The sequence below is a fragment of the Sylvia atricapilla genome, chromosome 31 (genome assembly GCF_009819655.1).
Source record: "Sylvia atricapilla isolate bSylAtr1 chromosome 31, bSylAtr1.pri, whole genome shotgun sequence".
Lineage (NCBI taxonomy): Eukaryota > Metazoa > Chordata > Aves > Passeriformes > Sylviidae > Sylvia > Sylvia atricapilla.
Genome location: NC_089170.1, coordinates 521895 through 545611, shown reverse-complemented (window position 1 = coordinate 545611; position 23717 = coordinate 521895). Strand labels below are relative to the sequence as shown.

At 55.8% G+C, this 23717-nt stretch overlaps 1 protein-coding gene across 9 annotated transcripts in view; it reads right to left on the bottom strand.

The window, feature by feature from the left end:
- The window catches only part of SYNGAP1 (synaptic Ras GTPase activating protein 1), a 39272-nt gene that overhangs the window by 8325 nt on the left and 7230 nt on the right, over positions 1-23717 (bottom strand). For 7 of the 9 annotated variants that reach the window (XM_066338041.1, XM_066338044.1, XM_066338042.1 and 4 more), the window contains 15 exons: positions 21922-22019; positions 19345-19466; positions 17420-17530; positions 15765-15918; positions 15564-15662; positions 14383-14646; positions 10412-10702; positions 10029-10173; positions 7871-8015; positions 7552-7788; positions 6053-6254; positions 5214-5389; positions 4733-4774; positions 2740-3634; positions 769-942 (listed from right to left, as the gene is read on the bottom strand). In XM_066338041.1, coding sequence (XP_066194138.1) covers positions 769-942; positions 2740-3634; positions 4733-4774; positions 5214-5389; positions 6053-6254; positions 7552-7788; positions 7871-8015; positions 10029-10173; positions 10412-10702; positions 14383-14646; positions 15564-15662; positions 15765-15918; positions 17420-17530; positions 19345-19466; positions 21922-22019 — 3155 coding nt within the window. Of the gene's footprint in view, positions 1-768; positions 943-2739; positions 3635-4732; positions 4775-5213; positions 5390-6052; positions 6255-7551; positions 7789-7870; positions 8016-10028; positions 10174-10411; positions 10703-14382; positions 14647-15563; positions 15663-15764; positions 15919-17419; positions 17531-18503; positions 18547-19344; positions 19467-21921; positions 22020-23717 lie in introns of those variants that run through there. The other 2 variants (XM_066338048.1, XM_066338047.1) reach the window with 2 other exon arrangements.

Sequence of the window (23717 nt, the reverse complement as noted above, 5' to 3'; positions counted from 1 at the left end):
CCTGGGCACACCTGGGGACACCTGAGAACAGCTACAACCCAGTTACAGGCACACCTGTGACACCTGGGACACCTGACATTCCCCTGTCCCTGTGCAGCCGCTCCTTCAGTGAGTGGCTCTCCTCCTCATGCTCCTTCACCTGCCAAAGGGACACTGCAGTGCACCTGGGCACACCTGCGCACCCTGGGACCCGCTAAAACCCCGCTATGGGCACACCTGTTACACCTGTGACACCTGGAGCTCCTCCTCATGCGCCTTCATCTGCCAAAGGGACACCGCAGTGCACCTGGGCATACCTGGGCACACCTGTAACACCTGTAACACCTGGGACCTGCTAACCCCCCCTCAACCCCTGCTATGGGCACACCTGTGACACCTGGGCACACCTAGATCTCCTCCGTGTACTCATTCACCTGCCAAAGGGAGACTGCAGTGCACCTGGGCACACCTGGGCACGCCTAGGCACACATGGGCACGCCTGTATCACTCACACCTGGGCACACCTGAGCACGTGTGTACATGCATGCCTGTATCAGTCACACCTGGACACACCTGTATCAGTCCCACCTGCATCAGGCACATGTGGGCACACCTGTCCCCTACCCGGTCCAGCCGGCTCTCAACCATGGATTTGGAGTACTCCTTGAGCTTGTACCCCTCACACCTGGGCAAACCTGTACATGCACACCTGGGCACACCTGAGCACACCTGGGCACACCTGTACCACTCACACCTGTACAGTCACACCTGGGCACACCTGTCCCCTACCCGGTCCAGCCGGCTCTCATCCATGGATTTCGAGTACTCCTTGAGCTTGTACTCCTCGCGCTCGATGTGCGCACTCTCGATGTCGGCCGACAGGTGCGGCATGTTGGACACCCAGGCCACCGTGCGCTCCGACGCCGGCAGCACCGGGTTCAGCGTGGACGGCGTCTGCGACGCCTGCGGGGACACGGGGAGAGAGGAGGGGACACAGGGACAGAGAGGGGACACACGGGACACACAGAGGACATGGGGACAGCGAGGGGACAGTGCAGGGACACAACATCGTGGGGACACAGGGACAGAGAGGGGACATGAGAAACACACGACATAGGCAGGGACACACCGGGGACACACAGGGGACACAGGGACAGAGAGGCACAGGGACAGAGAGGGGATAGGGCGGGGACATCACGGGGGACATCACAGACAGCAACGGGACAGAGTGGAGATACAGGGACAGGGAGGGGACATGGGGACAGAGTAGCGACACGACATTGTGGGTACACGGGGACACCGAGGGGGCATGGGGACAGAGTGGGGACATGGGGACAGTGAGGGGACAGTGTGGGGACAGAGTGGAGATACAGGGACACAGGGACAGCCATGTGACATTGTGGGGGTACGGGGACACCCAGGGAACAGAGTGGGGACACGGGGACAGTGTGGGAAGACGGGGACAGAGAAGGGGCATGGGGACGGTGAGGGGACAGCGACGGGACAGTGTGGGGACATAGCGAGATGGAGGATTGTGGGGGAAAAGTGGGATGTAGGGACAGAGAGGGGACAGTGCAGAGACATAGGGACAGCAAGGGGACATTGTGGGGATACAGGGATACCCAGGGGACACCCAGGGGACAGTGTGGGCACACGGGGACAGCGCGGGGACACAGGGGCAGCGCGGGGACAGAGCAGGGACACGGGGACAGAGCGGGGACAGAGCAGGAACAGAGCGGGGATAGGGGGACATTGTGGGAACACGCGGACAGTGCAGGGACATGAAGAGAGCAGGGCCAGTGCGGGGACATGGGGGTGTGGGGGTAAAGGGGGATGTGGCGTGAGATGAGGACATGGGGACGTGATGGGACACAGGGACATGAGGGGTCATGGGGACATTGTGGGACATGGGGATATGGGGACATGGGGGATGTGGGGACACAGCACGACATCAGGGACATCGGGGGGACATGGGGACATCAGGGGGATGTGGGGGACATGGGAGAACACGGGGGGATAAAGGGGGACATTGGGGACACCGGGCACACACACAGACATGGGAGTGTGGGACACAGGGGACATGGGGAGACAGAGATGGACACAAGATGAGTTTGGTTTCCCCTCCACCACCACGTCCCCCCATGTCCCCAGTGTCCCCATACCCTCAACACCCCTCACATCCCCAAGCCCCCACATTCTCCCACATCCCCTCATGTCCCTCTGTGTCCCCCACATTCCCCAATGTCCGCCATGTCTCCCTGTGTCTGCCAGTGCCCCAACACCCCACACATCCCCACGTCCCCATATCCCCCCATGTTCCCATATCCCATGTCTCCAATGTCCCCCACAACCCCCAATATCCCCATGTCCCCATATCCCTCATGTCCCCAATGTCCCCCACAATACCCAATGTCCCCAGTTTCTTCATATCCCCCAATGACCCCAATGTCCTCATATCCCCACACCCGATGTCCCCAATGTCCCCTACAACCTCCAATGTCCCCTATGTCTTCGGGTCCCCCCACATCCCCATGTCCCCAATGTCCTTATATCCCACCATAATCCCCCATGTCCCCCACAACCTCCAGTGTCCCCATATCCCCTCACGTCCACAGTGTCCCCCAGTGTCTCCAATGTTCCCAATGTCCCTCACATCTTCATATCACCCCCAATCCCTATATGTCCCCAGTGTCCCCATATCCCCCCACATCCCCAGTGTCCCCAGTCCCTCTCTCCATCCCCGCTGTCCCCCGCTGTCACCTGCTTGGTGACGGGCGGTTTCATGCCGGCCACCGAGGCCTCCTTGGCCAGGGAGGGCTGGCGGGAGCGGGGAGGGCCGTAGGCGGGCTCGGGGGACGCCAGCAGGTTCCCGCTGGCCGGCCGCGCCTTCTGCGGGACCCCCAGCGCTGAGGGACCCCCGCCGCCCTTCCCCGCCCGCGAGCCCCGCGGGGTGGGCGGCGGGGGGGCTCCGATGGTGATCTGCGGAGGAGCCAGCGTGTCCTGGAGCGACAGCTGCCTGCGGCCGAAGTCGCCGCCAGGCCGCCCGAACTCGTCGCTGTAGCTGTGGCTGTGCGTGATGTGTTTTTGGGGAGGGGTCGCCAGCTCCTCGCTCTTGCTGTAGCCGTGCAGGGGCGGCGGGGGGACCCCCCCGAAGTGCCCCCCGTCTCCTCCGCCACCCTCGCCCCTCCCGCCGCCCCCTCCTCCTCCTCCTCCGCCGCCGCCGTCGGGGCCGCGCAAGGGCCCGTCGGCGGCCAGGTGGAACAGGGGGTTCTGGAAGGACAGCGGCACCCTCAGTTGGGGTCCCCCCGGTTCGGGCACCCCCAGGCGCGGCGGGGCCAGGCTGGAGGCGCTGCCCTGCGAGAGGCGGCCGGGCCGCAGCCCCCCCTGGCCGGCGCCCCCCGGGGCCGGAGCCCCGGCCAGCAGCTCGGCGGGCAGGCTGGGGATGCTGTCCACGCGTCCGTCCTGCAGGTCCAGCATGGAGACGCTCTTGCCCACGCCCAGCGCGCCGCCGCGGCCGCCCTCGGGCTCGGTGAGGTCGGAGCTGCTGGTGCAGTAGGCGGGCGAGGAGCGGGCGAGCGGCGGGCGGCTGAGCACCAGCACCTCCGGAGGACCCTTCTCCTGCGGCGGGGACGGCAGGCGCGGCACGTCCATGGAGCTGCGGGGCAGGATGGGGGGAGTGGGGATGGGGAGGTAGGGGAATATGGGGTACGGGGGATGTGGGGTATGGGGGTTATGGGGATGTGGAGAGGGATGTGGGGTACAGGGATGTGGGGTATGGGAGATGTAGGGTGGGATATGGGGCGGGATGTAGGGTACAGGGTGGGATGGGGGGATGTAGAATTATGGTGTAGAAGGATGGGGGACAGGATGTGGGGTGGAATGTGGGGTAGGGGATGTAATAGGGGAGGGATGTGGGGTACGGGGTACAGGGACGTGGGGTACGGGGGATATGGGGTCATGGGAATGGGGGCGCGGGGTGGGATGGAGAGGGATGTGGGGTACAGGGATGCGGGGCAGGATGGGGGGCGGGATGTGGGGTGAAGAATGTGGGATGGGGAAAATGGAGTGGGGAGGGGATATGGAGTAGGGATATGAGGTGGGGAGGGGGATACGGGATGGGGGCACACGGGATTGGGATATGGGACGGGGGGTGCGTGGTGGGCAGGGAGGAGAGACACGGGATGGGGATGGGAGATTGGGATGGGAATGTGGGATGGGGAGAGGGTGAGGGGTGGAGGGGCCATGGAATTGGGAACACAGGGCGGGGATGGGATGGGATGGGGAGCACAGACGGGATGAGGGCGGTTGGACACGGCCCCAGATCCATCTCTGGAATCATCGTCCTGCTGCTGTCACTGTCCCATCCATCCCAAACATCCCTGTCCCCATCCCAAACATCCCTGTCCCCATGCCAAACATTCCCATCCCCCTCCTGTCAGCATCTCGATCCTCATCCCATCCCCGTCCTGATCCTGATCCCAGCTCCATCCCCACCCCAATCCCAATCCCCATCACGATCCTGGTCCAGGTCTGGATCCAGATCCCAATCTCCACCCTGATCCCAATCCCAATCCTTAATCCTGATCCTAAATCCAATACCAAACCCCCATCCCAAATTCCAAACTTGGTCCCATCCCAATCCCATCCCTGCCCTGAACCCAAATCTTGATCCTGATCCTGATCCTGATCCTGTCCCAATCCCATCACCATCCCTATGCAAACCCCAAACCCCAACCCCAACCCCGCCCCTCACCTGTTGAGCCCCCGCACCATGTAGGACTGGAGATCCACAGAGCTGCGGGGACACAGAAAGGTGAGACCCCAGGTGAGACCCCCAGTGAGACAAGGGATATCAAGGGAATATGGAGGGGACATATGACACCCCCAGGTTGACCTGGGGACACCTGAGACAGGTGGAGGCACTGGAATGGGACAGGTGACACCCCCAGGTGAGACCTGGGAACATCAGGTGGCATTGGGGGTCCCAGGTGGGACATGAAGGTCCCACAGGTATTTGAGGGGGGGGGTCACCATGGGGACACAGGGTGTCACAGGTGGGTGGTGCCACCCAGGTGAGACCAGGTGGGACAAGGACACCTGGGTACATGACAGGGGGGTTACAGGTGGGTGGGACCACCCCAGGGATACACCTGAGCCACACAGCTGCACAGGACAGGTGACACAGAGGGTGACAGGTGTGCCCCCTGGCGCAGGGGCGGGGCAGGTGCGCTCACCTGTTGAGGTCGCGCACGAGGTAGGGCTGCAGGTCGGTCGAGGGCCCGCGCAGGACCAGCCCCTTGGGGGGCAGGCGCTCGCCCTGGCTGGGCTGCCGCTGCAGGTGAGGGTTCCGCAGCGCCACGCTGATGTCGGTCAGCAGTCGTGGCAGCGGGCCCAGCTTCAGCAGTGCCTCCTGTGGGGACAGGTGAGCGCACCTGAGTATACCTGGGAACACCTGGGATCTAATCTAGGGGAACTCCCCAATATCCCAGTAATGCACAGCATCATCATCACCTCCTAAAGGGGACAGGTGAGTGCACCTGAGTGCACCTGGGAGTACCTGGGCACACCTGAGTGCACCTGGGATCTAATCTAAGGGATCCCCATGTATCTCCCATTGACTGTGACAGGGCCCAGCTTCAGCAGCACCTCCTGGGAGGACAAGTGAGCACACCTGGGCACACCTGGGTGCACCTGGGTCCTCATCTAGGAGAATGCCATTGATCTCCCAGTGAGGCCCAGCTTCAGCAGCACCTCCTGAAGGGACATCTGAGCACACCTGAGAGCACCTGAGTGCACCTGGGCACATCTGAGGAGCTCACCTGGACAGGTGGGACCCCTGGGGCCTCACCTGCAGCAACCTCAGGACTCTCCCATGGGGGGACACCTGTGGAGGTTGGAGAGGGTCACACTCTCCATGAGCACCTCCAGGTGAGGCTCCAGGTGCACAGGTGATACCATAGCCACACAGGTGAGGCTGTGATCACACAGGTGAGGCTGTGGTTGCACAGGTGAAGGCTGTGGCCACACAGGTGAGGCTGTGGCAGGTCCCCCAGGCGTGCCCCAGGTGTGGTACCTTGCTGAGCTGGCTCATGACCTCCCAGAGTAGAGCGTGCAGTGTGGACAGCTCGCGGCCCAGGTCAATGTAGCCCTCGAAGCTGGTGCTGTTGGTCAGCGTGTCCAAGTTGGAGATCTCGTACAGGAACTGCTGCATGCTGGCCCACTCCAGCTCCAGGAACTCATTCATGAACGCCATGTACTCCTCCTTGCTCCCAAACCTGTGCCAGGCGCGCCCAGGTGAGGGCAGGGCCCGCAGGTGGGCAGGAACATCCCCGGGAGGTGGGCAGGAATGTCCCTTGCAGGTGAGGATGGGGACAGCAGGTGGGCCCTAACAGGTGCAGGTGGCGCTGGCACATGGGCAGGAACACACCCCTGGCAGGTGAGGGTGGGGCTGGCAGGTGGGTGAGAACACCCCTGGCAGGTGAGGGTGGGGCTGGCAGGTGGGCCTGGAGGTTGGCACATGGGCAGGAACACCCTCAGCAGGTAAGGGCAGAGCTGGCAATTGGGAGGGAACACCCCCGGCAGGTGAGGGTGGAGCTGGCAGGTGGGTGGGAATGGCCCCTGGCAGGTGGGTGGGAACATCCCCAGCAGGTGAGGGTTGTCCCCAGTAAGAGGGTTGGGGTGGGAGGCGGCAGGTGAGGGGTGGGGAAGGGTGGGGACGGGGGTTGTCCATCGTCCATCATTATTTGTTGCCATCCATTTTCATCCATGGTCATCATCATCGTCATTTGTCGTCGTCATCGTCATCAAGCATCATCCACCATCATCTTGTCATCCATCACCATCCATCATCATCATCTGTCATGCATCTACCATCCACCATCATCTGTCATCCATCATCCATCACCCACCATCATCATCATCCACTGTCATGTGTCATCCACCATTATTCATCCATTGTCATCATCCATCATCCCTCTCCTGTGCACCCATCCATCATCATCCATCTCCTGCCCATCAACCCACTCATCCATTTTCTCCACATCCATCTATCATTATCGATCATCATCTGGCATCCATCAACATCCATTAACCATCATAATCATCCATTGTCTACTGTCATCCATCCATTATCATCCATTTCTGTCCATCAACTCATCCATCTTCCATTCACCTTCAGTCTATCCATCATCACGCCTCCATAGATCCAGTCCCTCTACTTATCCATTTCCCACCTATCAACTCATCCATCGTCATCATCATCATCACTGTCATCATCCTGTGCATCCATGCATCCATCTATCATCATCATCCGTCTCCTGTCCCTCAATGTGTCCATCCATCTTCTCTCCATCCATCTATTCATCCTGTCCCTCAATTCATCCACTTCCCATCCATCATCCGTCAACTCATCCATAATCATCTATCCATCAACACCCATCCATCCATCCATCATCATCCACCCATCATCATCCATCCATCATCCATCATCCATCCATCCACATTCTCCCCATCCATCTGCACTGACTCCTCCATGAACCCCACCCGATCCCCTCCCGCCATCGCCGCCCTCACTTGGTGAAGTTGGCCAAGTTCTGGATGACCTTGGCGATAAGGGTCAGCGTCCTGGCCGTCTGCTCGTCAGGGTACTCCTGCATCAGGCCGAAGAGGCTTGGGGACATCACGGCAGGGCACAGGAAGCGCAGGAAGAGCGAGGCGCTGATCAGGCGGTCGGCGATGTCCTCACGCCCGCGCTCGGCGCAGCGCAGCCGCCATGAGGCAAACACCTCCTTCAGCTCTCGTGGGAACACGCTGCCAGCGGGACACAGCATCACACAGTGTCACACAGTGTCACACAGACCCTGAGATGTCCCCACCATGTCCCCGCACTCACCAGTGGGAGTTGACCACCTTGCAGAGTGCCAGCTCACAGCACATGCGCAGGTTGGCCTGGTGGTCGGCCAGGGTGGAGGCCGAGCACTTCATGGGGTCTACCTCGCAGTTCTCCTCTGACTCGTAGAGCGCCCGGATGAACTCGCCTGCGGTGCGGACAGGGGGGACACAGGGACACCCATGGAGACACCGAGGTGGAAGAGGAGAAGGGACCCAATCGTGTCATGGATGGGAGAAGGGATCACCCTAAGATCTCATGATGGTGGTGATGGAACCTGGCCATCAGTGGGGAACACCCAAAGATCTCATGATGGTGGCGATGAAACATGATGATGAGTGGCGACCACCTAATCAGAAAATGGCCATGACAGGGACTACTCAGCTACGTCATGGCCATGAGAAGTGACCACTCCATGACCTAATGGCCATGAGTGGAGACCATCCAACCATGCCATGGCCATGAGTAGGGACCACCCAATGATTTCATGGCTGTGAGTGGGGGCCACTCAGTGATCTCATGGTGGTGGTAATGGATCATGACCATGAGTGGGAATCATCCAATGACCTAATGGCCATGACCACCCAACCATGCCATGACCATGATTAGGGACCCCCCAAAGATCTCGTGATGGAATCTGGTCATGGGTTGGGACCTATCCAATGACCTAATGGCCATGAGTGGGGACCACCCAACCATGCAATGGCAATGAAAAGAGACCACCTGATGATTTCATGGCCATTAGCAGTGGCCACCCAAGATCTCATGATGGTTGTGATAGAACATGAGGGTGAATGGGGACCATCCAATGACCTAATGGCCATGAGTGGGGACCATCCAATGATTTAATGGCCATGGGAAGTGACCACCCAAAGATCTCATTATGGTGGTGATGGAACCTGGAACCAGCCAATGATCTCATGGCCATGAGAAGGAGTGACCAAACAATCTGACAATGGTGGTGACGGAACCTGGCCATGAGTGGGGGCCACCAAAGATCTCATTATGGTGGTGATAGAACATGACTGTCAGTGAGGACCATCCAATGACCTAATGACCATGAGTGGGGGCCACCCAAAGATCTCATGATGGTGGTGATGGAACCTGGTCACAGGTCAGGACCACCCAACCATGTCATGACCACAGTAAGGGACCACCCAATGATTTCATGGCCATGAGAAGTGACCACCCAACGATCTCATGATGGTGGTGATGGAACCTGGCCATGAGCGGCAGCCACCCAAGATCTCATGATGGAACATGATGGTGAATGGAGACCATACAATGACTTAGTGGCCATGAGAAGTGACCACTCAACCATGTCATGACCACAAGATGTTTCATCATGATGTTGATGGAACCTGGACATTAATGGGGTCCATCCAATGACCTAATGGCCATGAGTGGGGACCATCCAACCATGTCATGGACACGAAAAGGGACCACCTGATGATTTCATGACCACAAGAAGGGACCACCCAATGATTTCATGGTCATGAATGGGGACCACCCAACAATCTCATTATGGTGGTGATGGACCCTGGCCATGAGTAGGGACCACCCAACCACCGCATGACCACAAGAAGGAGCTACCCAACCACGTCAGGGCCACAGGCAGAGACCACACAAATGTCTCATGGCCACAAGAAGAGACCACCCAACCATCTCACTGATGAAGGTGATGGAACCTGACTGTGAGTAGGGACCACCCAACCATCCCAGAACTATCTGACTGAGGACATGGCCATGAAAAGGGACCACCCAATGCTCTCATGGCCACAGGAAATGACAACCCAACCATCTCATGATGATGGTGATGGAACCAGGCTGTGAGCAGGGACCTCCCAGCCATCTCATGAGCACAGGAAGAGGACACCCCACCATGTGTCCCCTTCCTGTGCTCATGAGATGGCTGGGACACCTGTGGGACCACCCAATGACCTCATAATGGTGGTGATGGAACAGGGCCATGAGTGAGGACCACTCCGTGATCTCATGATCATGGTGATGGAACCTGACTGTGAGTAGGGACCACCCAACCATCTTATGACCACAACAAAGGGCCACCCAATCATTTCATGGCAATGAGTGGGACCACCCACCCCACCCCTGCCATGGAGGCCTCTCCCCTCCAGCACCCCCCAGTCCCACTGGCACTCACCAATGGCGTCCTTGAGGTATTTCTGGCCGATGAGCTTCAGGTACTCCTCAATGGCTTTGGTGGCCAAGGTGTTCTCCCGGAAGATCAGGTGCTCCCGGTCCATGAAACGATCCACCTCCGTCATGGCCATGTCCGACAGGAAGTCCTGCCCAGGACCGTCAGCACGGCCCAGCACCGGACATTCCTCTGTCCCATCTCCACCATCCGTCCATCCATCCATCATGCATCCATCCATCTGTCATCCATCCATCATCTGTCCATCCATCATCCATCCATCCATCCATCATCCATCCATCCATCCATCCATCCATCCATCCATCCATCCATCCCAACCTCCCAAAATCCCACCATTCCTGAACTCCTCCTGCCTCCTGCCATCCCACCTTGGCCTTTCCGGTGCTCTGCAGGATGTGCACCAGGGCACAGGCCACCTCCTCCTTGCTCTTGACGCTGAGCACGGGCTCCAGCACGGCGCAGAGCATGCGGTAGTTGTTGGTGACGTACTCGGCGAACTCCTTGTAGAGCTCCATGGGCAGGATGCTCATGGTCTGGAAGCGGCTCTTGACACGCAGCGCCGGGCAGCCCGCCTTGCTCTTGCTGCCGCTGGGCTGGCTCAGCGGGTACCACTGCTCGGCAAAGTGCCGCCCCGTCACGCTGGCGATGGGGATGCTCACCTGCACAGAGGGGTTTACATGGCTTAGGGCTGCAGCCAAACCGTGTGCGAGCAAACTTCAACACCTGCCAGTTTTTGTTATCGGAACCCTCAGAAATTTGTCAAGTTTACCAAAAAAAAAAAAAAAAAGGACTAAAATAAGAACAAAGAGCCTGAGAAACTGACCGGCAGGAATGCAAACTGAGATAAAAACCTAAACTCTGCTTCCTGGCCAAACCATGGGTGAGTAAACTGAACCACCTGCAGATTTTTATTATCGGAACTCTCAGGAATTCACTGAGGTTACTGAGAAAACCAGGAGTAAAATGAGAGTCAGGAGCCTGAGAAACTGACTATCAGGATTGCAAAAGATAAAAACCTAAACCGTGTGTGAGCAAACTTAACCACCTGCAGATTTTGTTATCAGAACTCTCAAGAACTCACTGCAGTTACTGAGAAAAAATGGACTAAAATGAGAACCAGGAGCCTGAGAAACTGACTGGCAGGAATGGAGGAACTGACTACCAAGAATGCAAAACCTGGATAAAAACCTAAACTCTGTTTACCAGCCAAACTGTGTGTGAGCAAACTTAACCACCCTCAGTTTTTGTTATTGGAACCCTCAGGAATTCACTGAGGTTAATGAGAAAAACAGGAACAGAATAAAATAAGAATGAAGAACCTGAAAACTGACCAGCAGGAATGGAGAAACTGGCTATCAAGAACACAAAACCGAGATAAAAACCTGAACTCTGTTTACCGGCCAGAATGTGTGGAAGTGAACTTTACCACCTGAAGATTTTTATCAGCAGAATTCTTAGAAATTCATGGAGGTTGCTGAAAAAAAACAGACTAAATTGAGAACCAAGAGCCTGAGAAACTGACTGGCAGGAATGGAGAAACTGGCTACCAAGAATGCAAAACCAAGATAAAAACCTGAACTCTGTTTACCGGCCAAACTGTGTGGAAGTGAATGTAACCACCCCCAGTTTTTGTTATCAGAACCCTCAGGAATTCATCGATGTTACTGAGAAAAAACAAGAGAAATAAGAACCAGGAGCCTGAGAAACTGACTGGCAGGAATGGAGAAACTGGCTACCAAGAATGCAAAACCAAGATAAAAACCTGAACTCTGTTTACCGGCCAAACTGTGTGGAAGTGAATGTAACCACCCCCAGTTTTTGTTATCAGAACCCTCAGGAATTCATCGATGTTACTGAGAAAAAACAAGAGAAATAAGAACCAGGAGCCTGAGAAACTGACTACCAAGAAGCAAAACCTAAACTCTATTTACTGGCCAAACCGTGTGAGAGCAAACTTAACCCCATGCAGGTTTTTGTTATCGGAATCCTCAGGAATCCGTCGAGGTTATTGAGAAAAACGGTGCTAAAATAACAAAAGAAGAGCCTGAATGGAGGAGCTGACTGCCAAGAATGCAAAACCCAGATAAAAACCTGAGCTCTGTTTACTGGACAAACCATGTGAGTAACCTGAACCACCTGCAGATTTTGGTTATTTGAACTCTCAGAATCGTCAAAATTACTGAATAAAACTGGACTAAAATAAGAAGAGCCTGAGAAAGTAATGACTAAGAATGCAAAACCGAGGTAAAGGAGAAGGGACGTGATGATGAGCCCTGACCAATCAGGCGCCCCGAAGGAGGCGTGCCCAGATTGATGGACAGGGCGAGCCGGCCAATGAGGTGATTTGTGAATGCCTTAACAAACAACTTAAAATCTGCAAAAAAAAAAAAAAAAGTATATATATAAAATACATTAAAATAAAATACATTAAAAAATAAATCGATAAAATCTGTGGTTCAACGTTGTAGTGGTTTAGCACAGATGTAAAGGGGGTGTTTTCTAAAAAAGACGTTACAGTAAATGTTAATAGTTTAATGAATTAATTAAAAAGTTAGCCATGTTTTTTTCTTGAAACTTAGGTTTAAAATTAAAGGATTTTAAGTAATTTGAGGGGGTTTTTTGGGTGGGGCTTTTTTTTGGTTGGTTAGAAGTTGATATTATACTGTGAGTTAAAGATTTAGTCTAGACTTTAGGGCCAGGTTTGGCTGGGTTTTTGGAGCTTGCTGCCCGCCAGCAGTGACCTGGGTTGGTTATGTTTTTGGTTTGGGGGGGGGGGGGGGGTGGGTGTGTTTGTTTTTGAAGGCTTTTTTGTTTGGTTTTGTTTTGGGGATTTTTGAGGGGGTTTGGGGGGTTTTGTTTGTTTGGAGGGGTTGTTTTATTGTTTTTGATGGGGCAGGAGAAGATTATAGATTAGCAATGTTGGTTTTATGCTACAGGTTGCAGCAGTTGTCTTTCATCTGTGTTCAGTTTAGCTCCTAGCGTTGTTAGCAACGCTAACAACTAAAGAAGAGAAAATTCAGAAGAGAAAAATAGTTAAAAGAAGAGAAAATGAGCCACCAAACTTCTTCTTGCAGTGTCTCCACAAGACTCTAGAGAAGCTCCTCTCCCAAAGTGATGCAAAATTATATTTAAATAGTTACAACTATCCAAAAATCACTGTTTTCTCTCTGTGTTGTGCAAAAATATATTTAAATAGCTACAACTAACTGAAAATCACTTTCTTCTCTATGAAAGTAAACAGTTTGTAGCAAAAGAAAGAGTTTAAAAGTTTGTTTTTTCCTTTTCTTTCTGTTAGTATGTGTTTACAAATCTATTTACTTTAAGTGGAGCCTCTTTCACCTTTCCCTCTCCAGTCCTCTGTCCTGGGGTGACTTTATGCTGCTCGTATCCCTAGTCGTTTATTCTGTGTGTGCTGTATATTGAATTTTACACCTTTCAGGCTGGTTCTGAGAGCCGAGCAGGGAAAGAAGGAGCACACAGTTTGTTTTGAGAAAACACCCTTCACTCCTCTGCATTTTTCCTCTGGACTCGGTGTGTTCGTCCAAGGCACAGCCAGACACCAGACAGAGATCTTTTTTGCTTTTAGTTCGTTTAGCTAGCTGAGGCAGAGAAGTTCTCTGGCCTGGTTTTTCCCCTTTTTCTTGGGACTGTTTAAACCTGGTCTGGACTGAAAAACCCAGATGAGCACCAGGGGCTGGCACCTGCGGCCCACCAGGGCCTGGACTTCCAGAGGGACTGAAAGAGAGCCGAGCTACACCCACAGCAAGGACTTCTCTCTGCTTTGCCATTTCTCTTCAGAACAAGAGGCTTTATGTTTCATATTATTAATTCTTTTTGTTGGTGGGGATTTTGTTTGTTTAAATAAATAGGTTTTTTCCACTTTTCTCTGAGGAAGTTCTTTTTCCCAGACTGGCTGGAAGGGAGTTTGGGTTTGCTCTCCAGAGGAACCCCATTTGGGAGGTTTCCTCCCAAATTTTACCCTAAAGCAGGACAGGAAGTTTCCTCCTAAATTTGCCCTAAAGCAGGACATCCCATCTCCCAAAATTTGCCCTAAACCATAACAGGAGGTGTCCTCCCAAATTTATCCTAATCCCAAATTTGCCATTACCCAGGACAGGAGCTTTTCCTCTCAAATTTGCCCAAAACCAGGACGGGAGGTTTCCTCCCAAAATTTTCCCTAAACCAAGACAATCCCATATCCCAAATTTTCCCTAAACCAGGACATCCATCCCATCTCCCCAAAACAAAAAGAAAGCCAACGCTCGAACGGCCACCAACATAAAAACCAAATTAATTTTCTGCTCGATTGTATCGATTAACCCCTTCCCTCCCAGCTCACCATGCCCACGTAGTTGCTCTTGTCCTTCTTCCTCTTCTTGTCGGTGTCCTTGTAGAGGTGCAGGCGGATGGTGCGCACGGCGGGCAGGTTGTTGAACTCGAAGTGCTCTCCCCAGAAGACGTTGTCGGTGCGGGCCTTGCTGGTGGTGCGGGCGTACAGCATGTCGTCCAGGCACAGCTCGCAGTAGTAGCGCTTCTTGGGCGGCAGGTCCCGTGCCTCGATCACCCACAGCTTCAGCACGTTGTCCACGCGCCGGCTGTTGTCCTGGGGGGTCACCGCGGGGTCAGAGAGGGGTCAGGGGTCATTGTGGGATTGGGGGTCAGCATGGGGTCAGGGGTCAGCAGGGGGTCAGGGCAGTGGGGGAGCAGGGGAGAAAGGGGAGTGGGGTCGTGAGGGTGGATGGGCTGTGCTTGGCCAGGTTGGCATCAATGGCAGGTGACATCAATGACAGGTGACCATCCCCATTGCTACCAGATGACCATCAGTGCCAGGCAACATCAACACCAGGTGACATCTACACCAGTTGACCATCCCCATTGTCACCAAGTGACATCAATGCCAGGTCACCATCACTGCCAGCTGACCATTGACACCAGCTGACCATCAAACACCTGCTGACCATCAACCACCAGTTGACCATCAAACACCTGCTGACCATCAACCACCAGTTGACCATCAACACCAGCTGACCATCAAACACCAGCTGACCATCAATACCAGCTGACCATTTCCATTTCCATTCCCATTCCCACCACTCCAGCAACCCGATGACCAGTTCAGCCCTACATGACCAGTTGACCATCACCACCTGACTATCCTCATAACCAGCTGACCATCCCCTCCCACCAGCTGACTACCCCCATGGCCAGCTGACCATGCCCATGACCAGCTGGCCACCTCCATGACCCATTGGCTCTCCCCACAACCAGTTGACCACCACTTGACCATCAAACATCACTGATCACCCCAGTGACCAGTTGCCCACCATGACCTACTGACCACACCCATGACCAGTTGCCCATCCCTATGACCAGCTGACCATCCCCATGGCCAGCTGAACACCCTGGTGACCTACTGACCACCTCCATGACCCATTGACCAGTCCCACCCCCAGTAGCCCTTCCTCAATCCCAGTAGCCCCTCTCCATTCCATTAGCCCCGCCCACCCCAGCCCCACCCACCTTGTTGGGCTTCACAGCCCTCTGGAGGTTCTCGATCCATTTGTCCCTCTCTGCCGCCGACCGGCAGGCGAAACATTTGGTGCCTGACGCCGTTGTCACCTGTGAGCAGGTGGGACATGGCCACGCCCCCTCTGGTGAGCCACGCCCCCTCAGGTGAGCCACATCCCCTGGAATTCCCAGAAAATCCCTGGAATTTCCCACCTCAAAGCAGAACTCCTGGCCCAGGATGCTGCTGTGCACGGCCTTGATGATGGAATCCTCGTCCAGGTTCAGCTCCAGTGCCTCGGCCGCACTTGAGGGGCTCAGCAGTGACTCGTGAGAGTGGGACTCCTTAAAGCTCTGCATCAGACGGGCCCTGGACGGGGGATTGGGGAATTTGGGGGGAGTTTGGGGGATTTGGGGCTGTTTGGGGGGGGGGGGGGATTTGAGGGGGATTAAGGGAGTTGGAAAGGAATTTGGGGAGATTTGTAGGAGTGGGACTCCTTAAAGCTCTGCATCAGCTGGGCCCTAAATGGGGGTCTTGGGAGTTTCAGGGGAGTTTCAGGAATTTGAGGGGAGTTTGGGGGGATTTGGGGGGAGTTTGGAGGATTTGAGGGGGATTTGGGGAATTTGAGGGGTTGGAAAGAGATTTGGGGCCGTTTTGGGGGGGATTTTGTGGGAGTGGGACTCCTTAAAGCTCTACATCAGACATGGCCTAAACGGGGATTTGGGAAATCTGGGGGGAGTTTGGGGTATCTGGGGGGGAATTGAGGGAATTTGTGGGAATTTAGGAGGGATTTGAGGGAATTTGGGGGATTTGAGGGGAATTTAGGGAATTTGAGGGGTTAGGAAGGGATTTGGGTTAATTTTGAAGGAATTTGGGGGGTTGTGGAAGCGGGACTCCTTAAAGCTCTGCATCAGCTGGGCCCTAAACATGAGGGATTTGGGAATTTGGGGAATTTTGGGGGACTGGGGGTGTTGGAAAGGGATTTGACTGGCATTTGGGGAATTTGGGAGGGATTTGAGGCATTTGGGGGGGATTTGAGAGAATTTTGGGAATATGAGGGGTCGGAAAGGGATTTGGGGCTGTTCTGGGGGAATTTAGGAAGGTTTGTGGGAGTGGGACTCCTTAAAGCTCTACATCAGACAGGCCCTAAATGGGAGTTTTGGAATTTGGGGGGATTGGGGATGTTGGAAAGGGATTTGAGTGGGATTCGGGGAGTTGGAGGGGGATCTGGGAGGATTTTCAGGGGTTTCTCTGGGATTCGAGGAGATTTCCAGGGGATTTTGGAGGGTTTGGGAGGATTTGGGGGGATTTGAAGGTAATTTTGAGGAAATTTGGAGGGGTTGAGGGGATTTGGGAGAATTTGGGGGGAGTTTTGGGGATTTGAGGGGATCTGAGGGGAATTTAAGGGAATTTAGGGAGTTGAGGGGTATTGGGGGATTTTGAAGGATTTGATGGGGATTGGGGGGGATTAGAGGACATTTAAAGGGGATTTTAAGGGGATTTGAGGGTATTTGGGGGGATTTCAGGGGATTTGAGGGAATTTGGGGGGGTTGGGAAGCATTTGAGGGGATTTGAGAGAGTTTGGGGGGACTTGAGGGGAATCTGAGGAGATTTGAGGGGATTTTTTGGGATTTTGGGGGGATTGGGGGAATTTGTGGAGATTTCAGCAGATTTGAAGGGATTTGAGGGAATTTGAGGGAGATCTTCGGGGATTTGGGGAGATTTGAGAGGAAATTGGGGGGATTTCAGGGGATTTTGGTGATTTTGGGGGGATTTTGGGGAGTTCCTGGTGGGATTTAGGGCTCCACCACGGTGGGACCCCAAAGGCCCCCGGGGTGTCGCTGGGTGTGTCCCCAGGTGTTCCCAGTACCTGTCACGCTCGGCGCTGTGGGAGCTGCTGGTCCAGTGCCCCCAAATGTCCCCAAATGCCCCTGTGGTGTCCCCAGGTGTGCCCTGATGTCCCCAGGTGTGTCCAGGTCTCCTAGGTGTGTCCCAGGTGTATTTCCAGGTGTCCCCAGGTGTGCCCAGGTGACCCCAAGTGTCCCCAGGTGTGTCCCGGGTGTGTTCCCAGTTGTCCCCAGGTGCCCCCAAACTCCCTCAGGTGTGTCCCAAGTGTGTCCCCAATGTCCCCAGGTGTGGCCCCCATGTCCCCAGGTGTGCCCCAGATGTCCCCAGGTGTGCCCCCAGATGTCCCCAGGTGTGTCCCCTATGCCTCCAGGTGTGTCCCAGCTCCTCCCAGGTCTCCCCAGCTGTCCCCAAGTGTCTCACCTGTCACGGTCAGCACTCCAAAAGCTGCCCCAATGTCCCTGTGGTGTGTCCCCAGCGTCCCCACAGCTGTCCCCAGGAGTGTCTCACCTGTCCCCAGGTGTGACCCCAATGCCCTTCAGGTGTCCCCAGGTATGCTCATTTGTCCTCGTCGGCGCTCCAGGATCTGCCCCCAAACCTCCTGAGGTGTCTCCAGGTGTGTCCCCAATGTCCCTAGCTGGGCCCAGGTGCCCCCAGGTGGCCCAGGTGTGTCCCCACTGTCTCCAGGTGTGTCTCACCTGTCATGGTTGGTGCTTTGGAAACCTGGCAGGATCTACCCCCAGCCCCCCTAGGTGTGTCCCCAATGCCCCCAGGTGGCCCCAGCTGTCCCCAGGTGTATGATCTGTGTCCCCAGCTCTCCCAGGGTGCGTCCCCAGGTGTGTCTCAGGTGGCCCAGGTGTGTCCCCACTGTCTCCAGGTGTGTCTCACCTGTCATGGTTGGTGCTGCGGAAGCACGGCAGGGTCTGCCCCCAAAGCCCTTGAGGTGTACCCAGGTGGGTCCCCAGTGCCCTCAGGTGTGTCCCCAATGACCCCAGGTGTGTCCCCAATGACCCCAGGTGTGTGCCCAATGCCCCCAGCTGTCCCTAGGTGTCCCCAGCTGTACTCAGGTGTGTCCCAGGTGTCCCATGTGTGTCCCCAGGTGTATTTACCTGTCGTGGTTGGTGCTCCGGAAGCACGGCAGGATCTGCCGGAAGCTGCCCCACTGTCCCTGTGGTGCCCCCAGGTGTGTCCCAGCTGTTCCCAGGTGTATCCAGCTGTGTTCCAACCCCCTAAGGTGGCTCCAGGTGTGTCCCCAATGCCCCCAGGTGTATCTCAGGTGTCCCCAGATGTCCCCAGGTGCCCTCACCTGTTGTGGTCAGCACTCTGGAAGCTCAGCAGGATCAGCACCCAACCCCCCCCGAGGGGTGCCAGGTGTGTCCAGGTGCCCCCATGTATGTCCCAGCTGTCCCCAGGGGTATGAGGTATGTCCCAGGTGTCCCCAGGTGTGTCCCAGCTGTCCCCAGGTTTCCCAGGTGTCTCACCTGTTGTGGTCTGCACTCCAGAAGTGCGGCGGGATCTGCTGGCAGCTGCCCCAATGTCCCTGTGGTGTCCCTGTGGTGTCCCCAGGTGTCCCCAGGTGTATCCCTGGTGTACGATGTGTCCCCAGGTGTGTCCCTGGGTGTGTTCCCAATGCCCCCAGGTGTATTTACCTGTCCCAGGTGTCTCACCTGTCGTGGTTGGTGCTGTGGAAGTGTGGCAGGATCTGCCAGGAGCTGCCCCCAACCCCCCTGTCATGTGTCCCAGGTGTATGAGCTGTGTCCCAGCTGTGTCCCCAATGTCCCCAGGTGTGTCCCAGCTGGGTCCCCAATGTCTCCAGCTGTGTCCCCAATGTCCCCAGGTGTGTCCCAGCTGTGTCCCCAATGTCCCCAGCTGTGTCCCCAATGTCCCCAGGTGTGTCCCTAGTGTCCCCAGCTGTCCCCAGGTGTATTTACCTGTCCCCAGGTGTCTCACCTGTCATGGTCGGCGCTGCGGAAGCGTGGCAGGATCTGCCGGAAGCTGCTGGTCCGGTCCAGCTTGGGCTGGCTCTTGGTTCTCTTGATGGAGCTCTTGAGGCGCCGGCTCAGGAAGCCTTGCTGGGGGCAGAGGTCACCCGGGGGTCAGCCGGGGGGCACTCAGGGGTCAGGGGTCATCTGGGGTTCACACAGGGGTCAGGAGTCATTCAGGGGTCAGCTGGGTCATCTGGGGGTGCGGGGACAGCCAGGACAGCCAAGGGTCACTTGGGGGTCATAGGGGGTGGGGGGAAGGCCAGGGTCAGCCAGGGGTCATTCAGAGGTCATTCAGGGGTGACCTGGGGGTTATTCAGACGTCACCCAGAGTCAAGGATCACTCAGGGGTCACTCAGGATTCATTCAGGGTCAGAGGCCATCCAGGGGTCACCCAGGGGTTACCCAGGGGTTATTCAGGGGTCATTTGGGGTCATCCAGCAGTCAGCTCAAGATCACTCAAGGTCAGGGGTCACCAGAGGTCACCCAGGGTCAGGAGTCACCGAGGGGTCAGGGGTCATTGGGGTCATTTGGCACAAGGGTCAGAGGTCACCAGGAAGTCACCGGGGTCTGCAGCGGAAATTGGGAGTCACCATAGGGGTCACTGGATCACAGTCCCCATGCTTACAGGTTGCAGTTGCCATGGCAATGGGCAAAATCAGCCGGCAGTAACCATGGGCAGAGTGGAGCCACAGTTACCATGGCAACGGGTAATTCAGGACCTGGGTTACCTGGTTACCATGGCAACAGGTTATTCTGGGTCTAGGTTACCGAGTTACCATGGCAACGGGTTATTCTGGACCTGGGTTACCTGGTTACCATGGCAACCAAATATTCAGGATCCAGGTTACCTGGCTGCCATAGCAACAGGTAATTCAGGACCTGGGTTATTCGGTTGCCATGGCAATGGATTAGTCCTGACCTGGTGTTACCTGGTTGCCATGGAAATAGGCGAGGTAGGATCCTGGTTACTGTGGCAACAGAGTATCCAGGCCCTGTGTTACCGGGTTGACATGGTAAGCGGTAACAGGGCCTCAGTTGCCATGGCGATAGGCTGTGAATCATCACGGTTGCCATGGTTACAGGTGGTGGAGGATTTGCCATGGCAAGGGGGATATGGGACCCACAGCAATGGGGGAAGAGCAGTAACCATGGCAACAGGGTGTAATGGGTCAATGGCTCACAGTAACCATTGCAACAGGCACTGTAGGCAGCCCTGGGGTGGTGTAACCATGGCAACGGGGATGTGCTGGACTGCTGTAACCATGGCAACAGGCAGGACCACAGTAACAGGGCTGTGCTAGAGTGTGGTAACCATGGCAACAGGTGCTGGTCTGTGTGACCAAGGGTACATGTCATTGGGAACCCCAGTAACCCCAGGCAACAGCTGTCTGGTGACCACAGTAACCAGAGCAATGGGTGATGTGGGACCATGGCAACGGCTTGTGATCACATTAACCATGGCACCTGGTGTGTGAAGGAGTAACCATGGCAATGTGTGTTTAATGGGGTAACCATGGCAACGGGCAAAGAGCAAGCACAGTAACCATGGCAACAGTTGATGGGGAGGGTCAATGGTAACAAGGGCAACAGATGTACTACAGCATGGTAGTACAAATGTACCACAATAATCATGGCAACCAAGCCAAAGGGTGTGTGACAGGGTAACCATGGCAACGGGTGACAGGGGACTGCAGTAACCATGGCAACCCGGAAACAGGGACTAGGGTAACCATTGGGAACAGATGACAGGGAACACAGTAACCATGGCAATGACTGAGCACCATTGTAACCATGGGAGCATGTGCCTGATGGGGTAACCATAGAAACAGGTGTGTGATGGGGTAACCATAGCAACAGGCATGTGATGGGGTAACAACTACAATAGGCACATCAGGACCCACAGTAACCATGGTAACATGGAAATGGGACCATGGTAACCATGGCAACATGTGTGTGCTGGGGTGACCATAGCAACGTGTCATGGAGCACAATGTCACCATGGCAAAGGGTGTATGGGCCCTAGTAACCACGGCAATGGCTGTGTGGGGAGCATGGTAATGGATCATGTGTGACAATGGTAACCATGGCAATGGATGATGGGGCTCATGGAAAGGGGGAGTGAGGACCATGGTAGTCAAGGCATCAGATGATGGGGGACACTGGTAACCATGGCAACAGATGATGAGAGGCAATGGTATGGGAATGAGCATGTGGGGACCACGGGACCATGGCACGGGGCATGTGGTGACAATGGTAACCATGGCAACGAACGACAGGGGCCCATGGTAACCATGGCAACAAATGATGGTAACACATGGTAATCATGGCAACTGGTTTATTTGGACCACGGTAATCAAGGGAATGGATGATGGGGGACCGTGGCAACAGATGAAGGGTGACAATGGTAAACATGGCAACCGATGCTGGGTGACCACAGTAACCATGGCGCCACACGTGGGGACCATGGCAACTAAGGTGACAGAGAGATGGTGGTTGCCATGGTAACAGCCAGCCCACGGTTGCCATGGCGCCGGGCACTCACCGAGGGCCGGAAGGGCGGGGCAGGCGGCGTGTCCATGTTGATGCTGAACTGCTTCCCCCCGGGAACGCTCTTTCTGCGGGAGCGGCCGCCGTGGTAATCTGGGGTATGGGGGGCACGGAGCAGTCAGGGTGCCCCAAACCCCAGGGGACCCCAAATCCCAACCCAGAATACGGGGGGTCTCCAAATCCCACCCCGGGACCCGGGGGTTCCCAAAATCCCACCCCTCAGCCCAGGGGGTTCCCGAAATCCCACCCCAGAACCTGACGGGACCCCAAAATCTGCTCACTGGGGGATGGAAGGGGGACTTGGGGGCCTGGGGGGAATTTTGGGGGGTCTTTGGCGGTTTTAGGGGGGTGAGGGACCCCAAAACCTGGGGGAACCCCAAAATCCCACCCCCAAGTCCTGTGGGAGTGCCAAAATCTGCTCTGTGGGAAAATGGAAGGGGGGTTTTGGAGGTTTGGGGGGAATTTGGGGCCTGACGGGGACGTTTGGGGGGTTTTAGGGGGCTCGTGGAGGGTCAGAGGACCCCAAATTATGGGGATAATGGGAAGGGCCCAAAAATGCCTACCCTGACCTCTGGAGACCCCCAAAATCGCCCCCAAAGCTCCTCAAAGTGTCTCCAAATCTCCCCCAATGAAGGTGGGAGTGGGGATTTGGGGTCTGGGGGCATTTGGGTGGATTCTGGGGGGTCATGGGGGTGAGGGGACCCCAAAACACGATGATAATTGGGGGACAGTCCCCAAAATTCTACTCCTGACCGGCGAGGACCCCAAAATCCCACCCCCAAATCCTCTGGGATGGGGGATCCCCAAATCCACGCCAAAAGGTGGAGGGAGAGGAAATTTGGGGAAGTTTTGGGGGGTCTCAGCAGCTCCCCGAGGGTCCCTTGACTCTGCTCGCCTCCCCCAGTCACCTCCAGACCCAAATTTTGGGGTTCTTCCCTCCAAATTTCGTTGCCCTCCCCCAAAATGCCCCCTAAAGTCTTCTGCCACCCCCAAATCTCCTCAGCCCCACCCCAAATTTCAGGACCCTCCCTCCAAATTTTGGGACCCTCTTCCCAATTTTGGGGCCCCCCTTCACTCTGACCCCCCAAATCCCCTTAAAGTCCCCATAAAAACTCCCCCAAGCCCCCTCAAATGGAGCCCCCCCTCCCCAAATTTCAGACCCCAGCCCCAAATTTGGCTTGCCCAAATTCCACCCCCCAAAACTGAGTCCCCCCCAGATTTGGGGTCCCTTTAATTCTGCCCCACCCGCTGCCCCAACCCCCCCCCAGGACCCCCCAAATCCCCCCCAAATTCTTCTCCCACCCCCAAACGCTCTTTAACCCTGAGCCCCCTCTCCAAATTTTTGGCTCCCTTTAATTCTGACCCCCCAAAACTCCTCCAACCCCCCAAATCCCCCTAACCGCCCCCCCCCCCCCCCCCCCCAATTCTCTCCCTGTCCCCAAATCCTCTCCAACCCCGAGCCTCCCTCCGCACACTCGGGGCATCTCTAATTCTGCCCCCCCCCAACTCCCCCCAACCCCCTCCCCAGTTTTGGGGTCCCTTCAATTCTGCCCCTCCAAACCCATCCAAAATTCTCCCCCAAATCCTCTTCAACTCTGAGCCTCCTCTCCAAATTTTGAGGTCACTTCAAATCTCTCCCCCTAAAACCCCCACAAAACCCCCCCAAAGGCCCCTAAATCCCGCCAAATTCCTGCCCCTCCCCTAAACCCTCTAACTCTGCCCCCTTGAGCCTTCTTCCCACATATTGCGCCCCCTCCTCAACATTCGGCGTTCCTCCAGGTCTGACCCCAA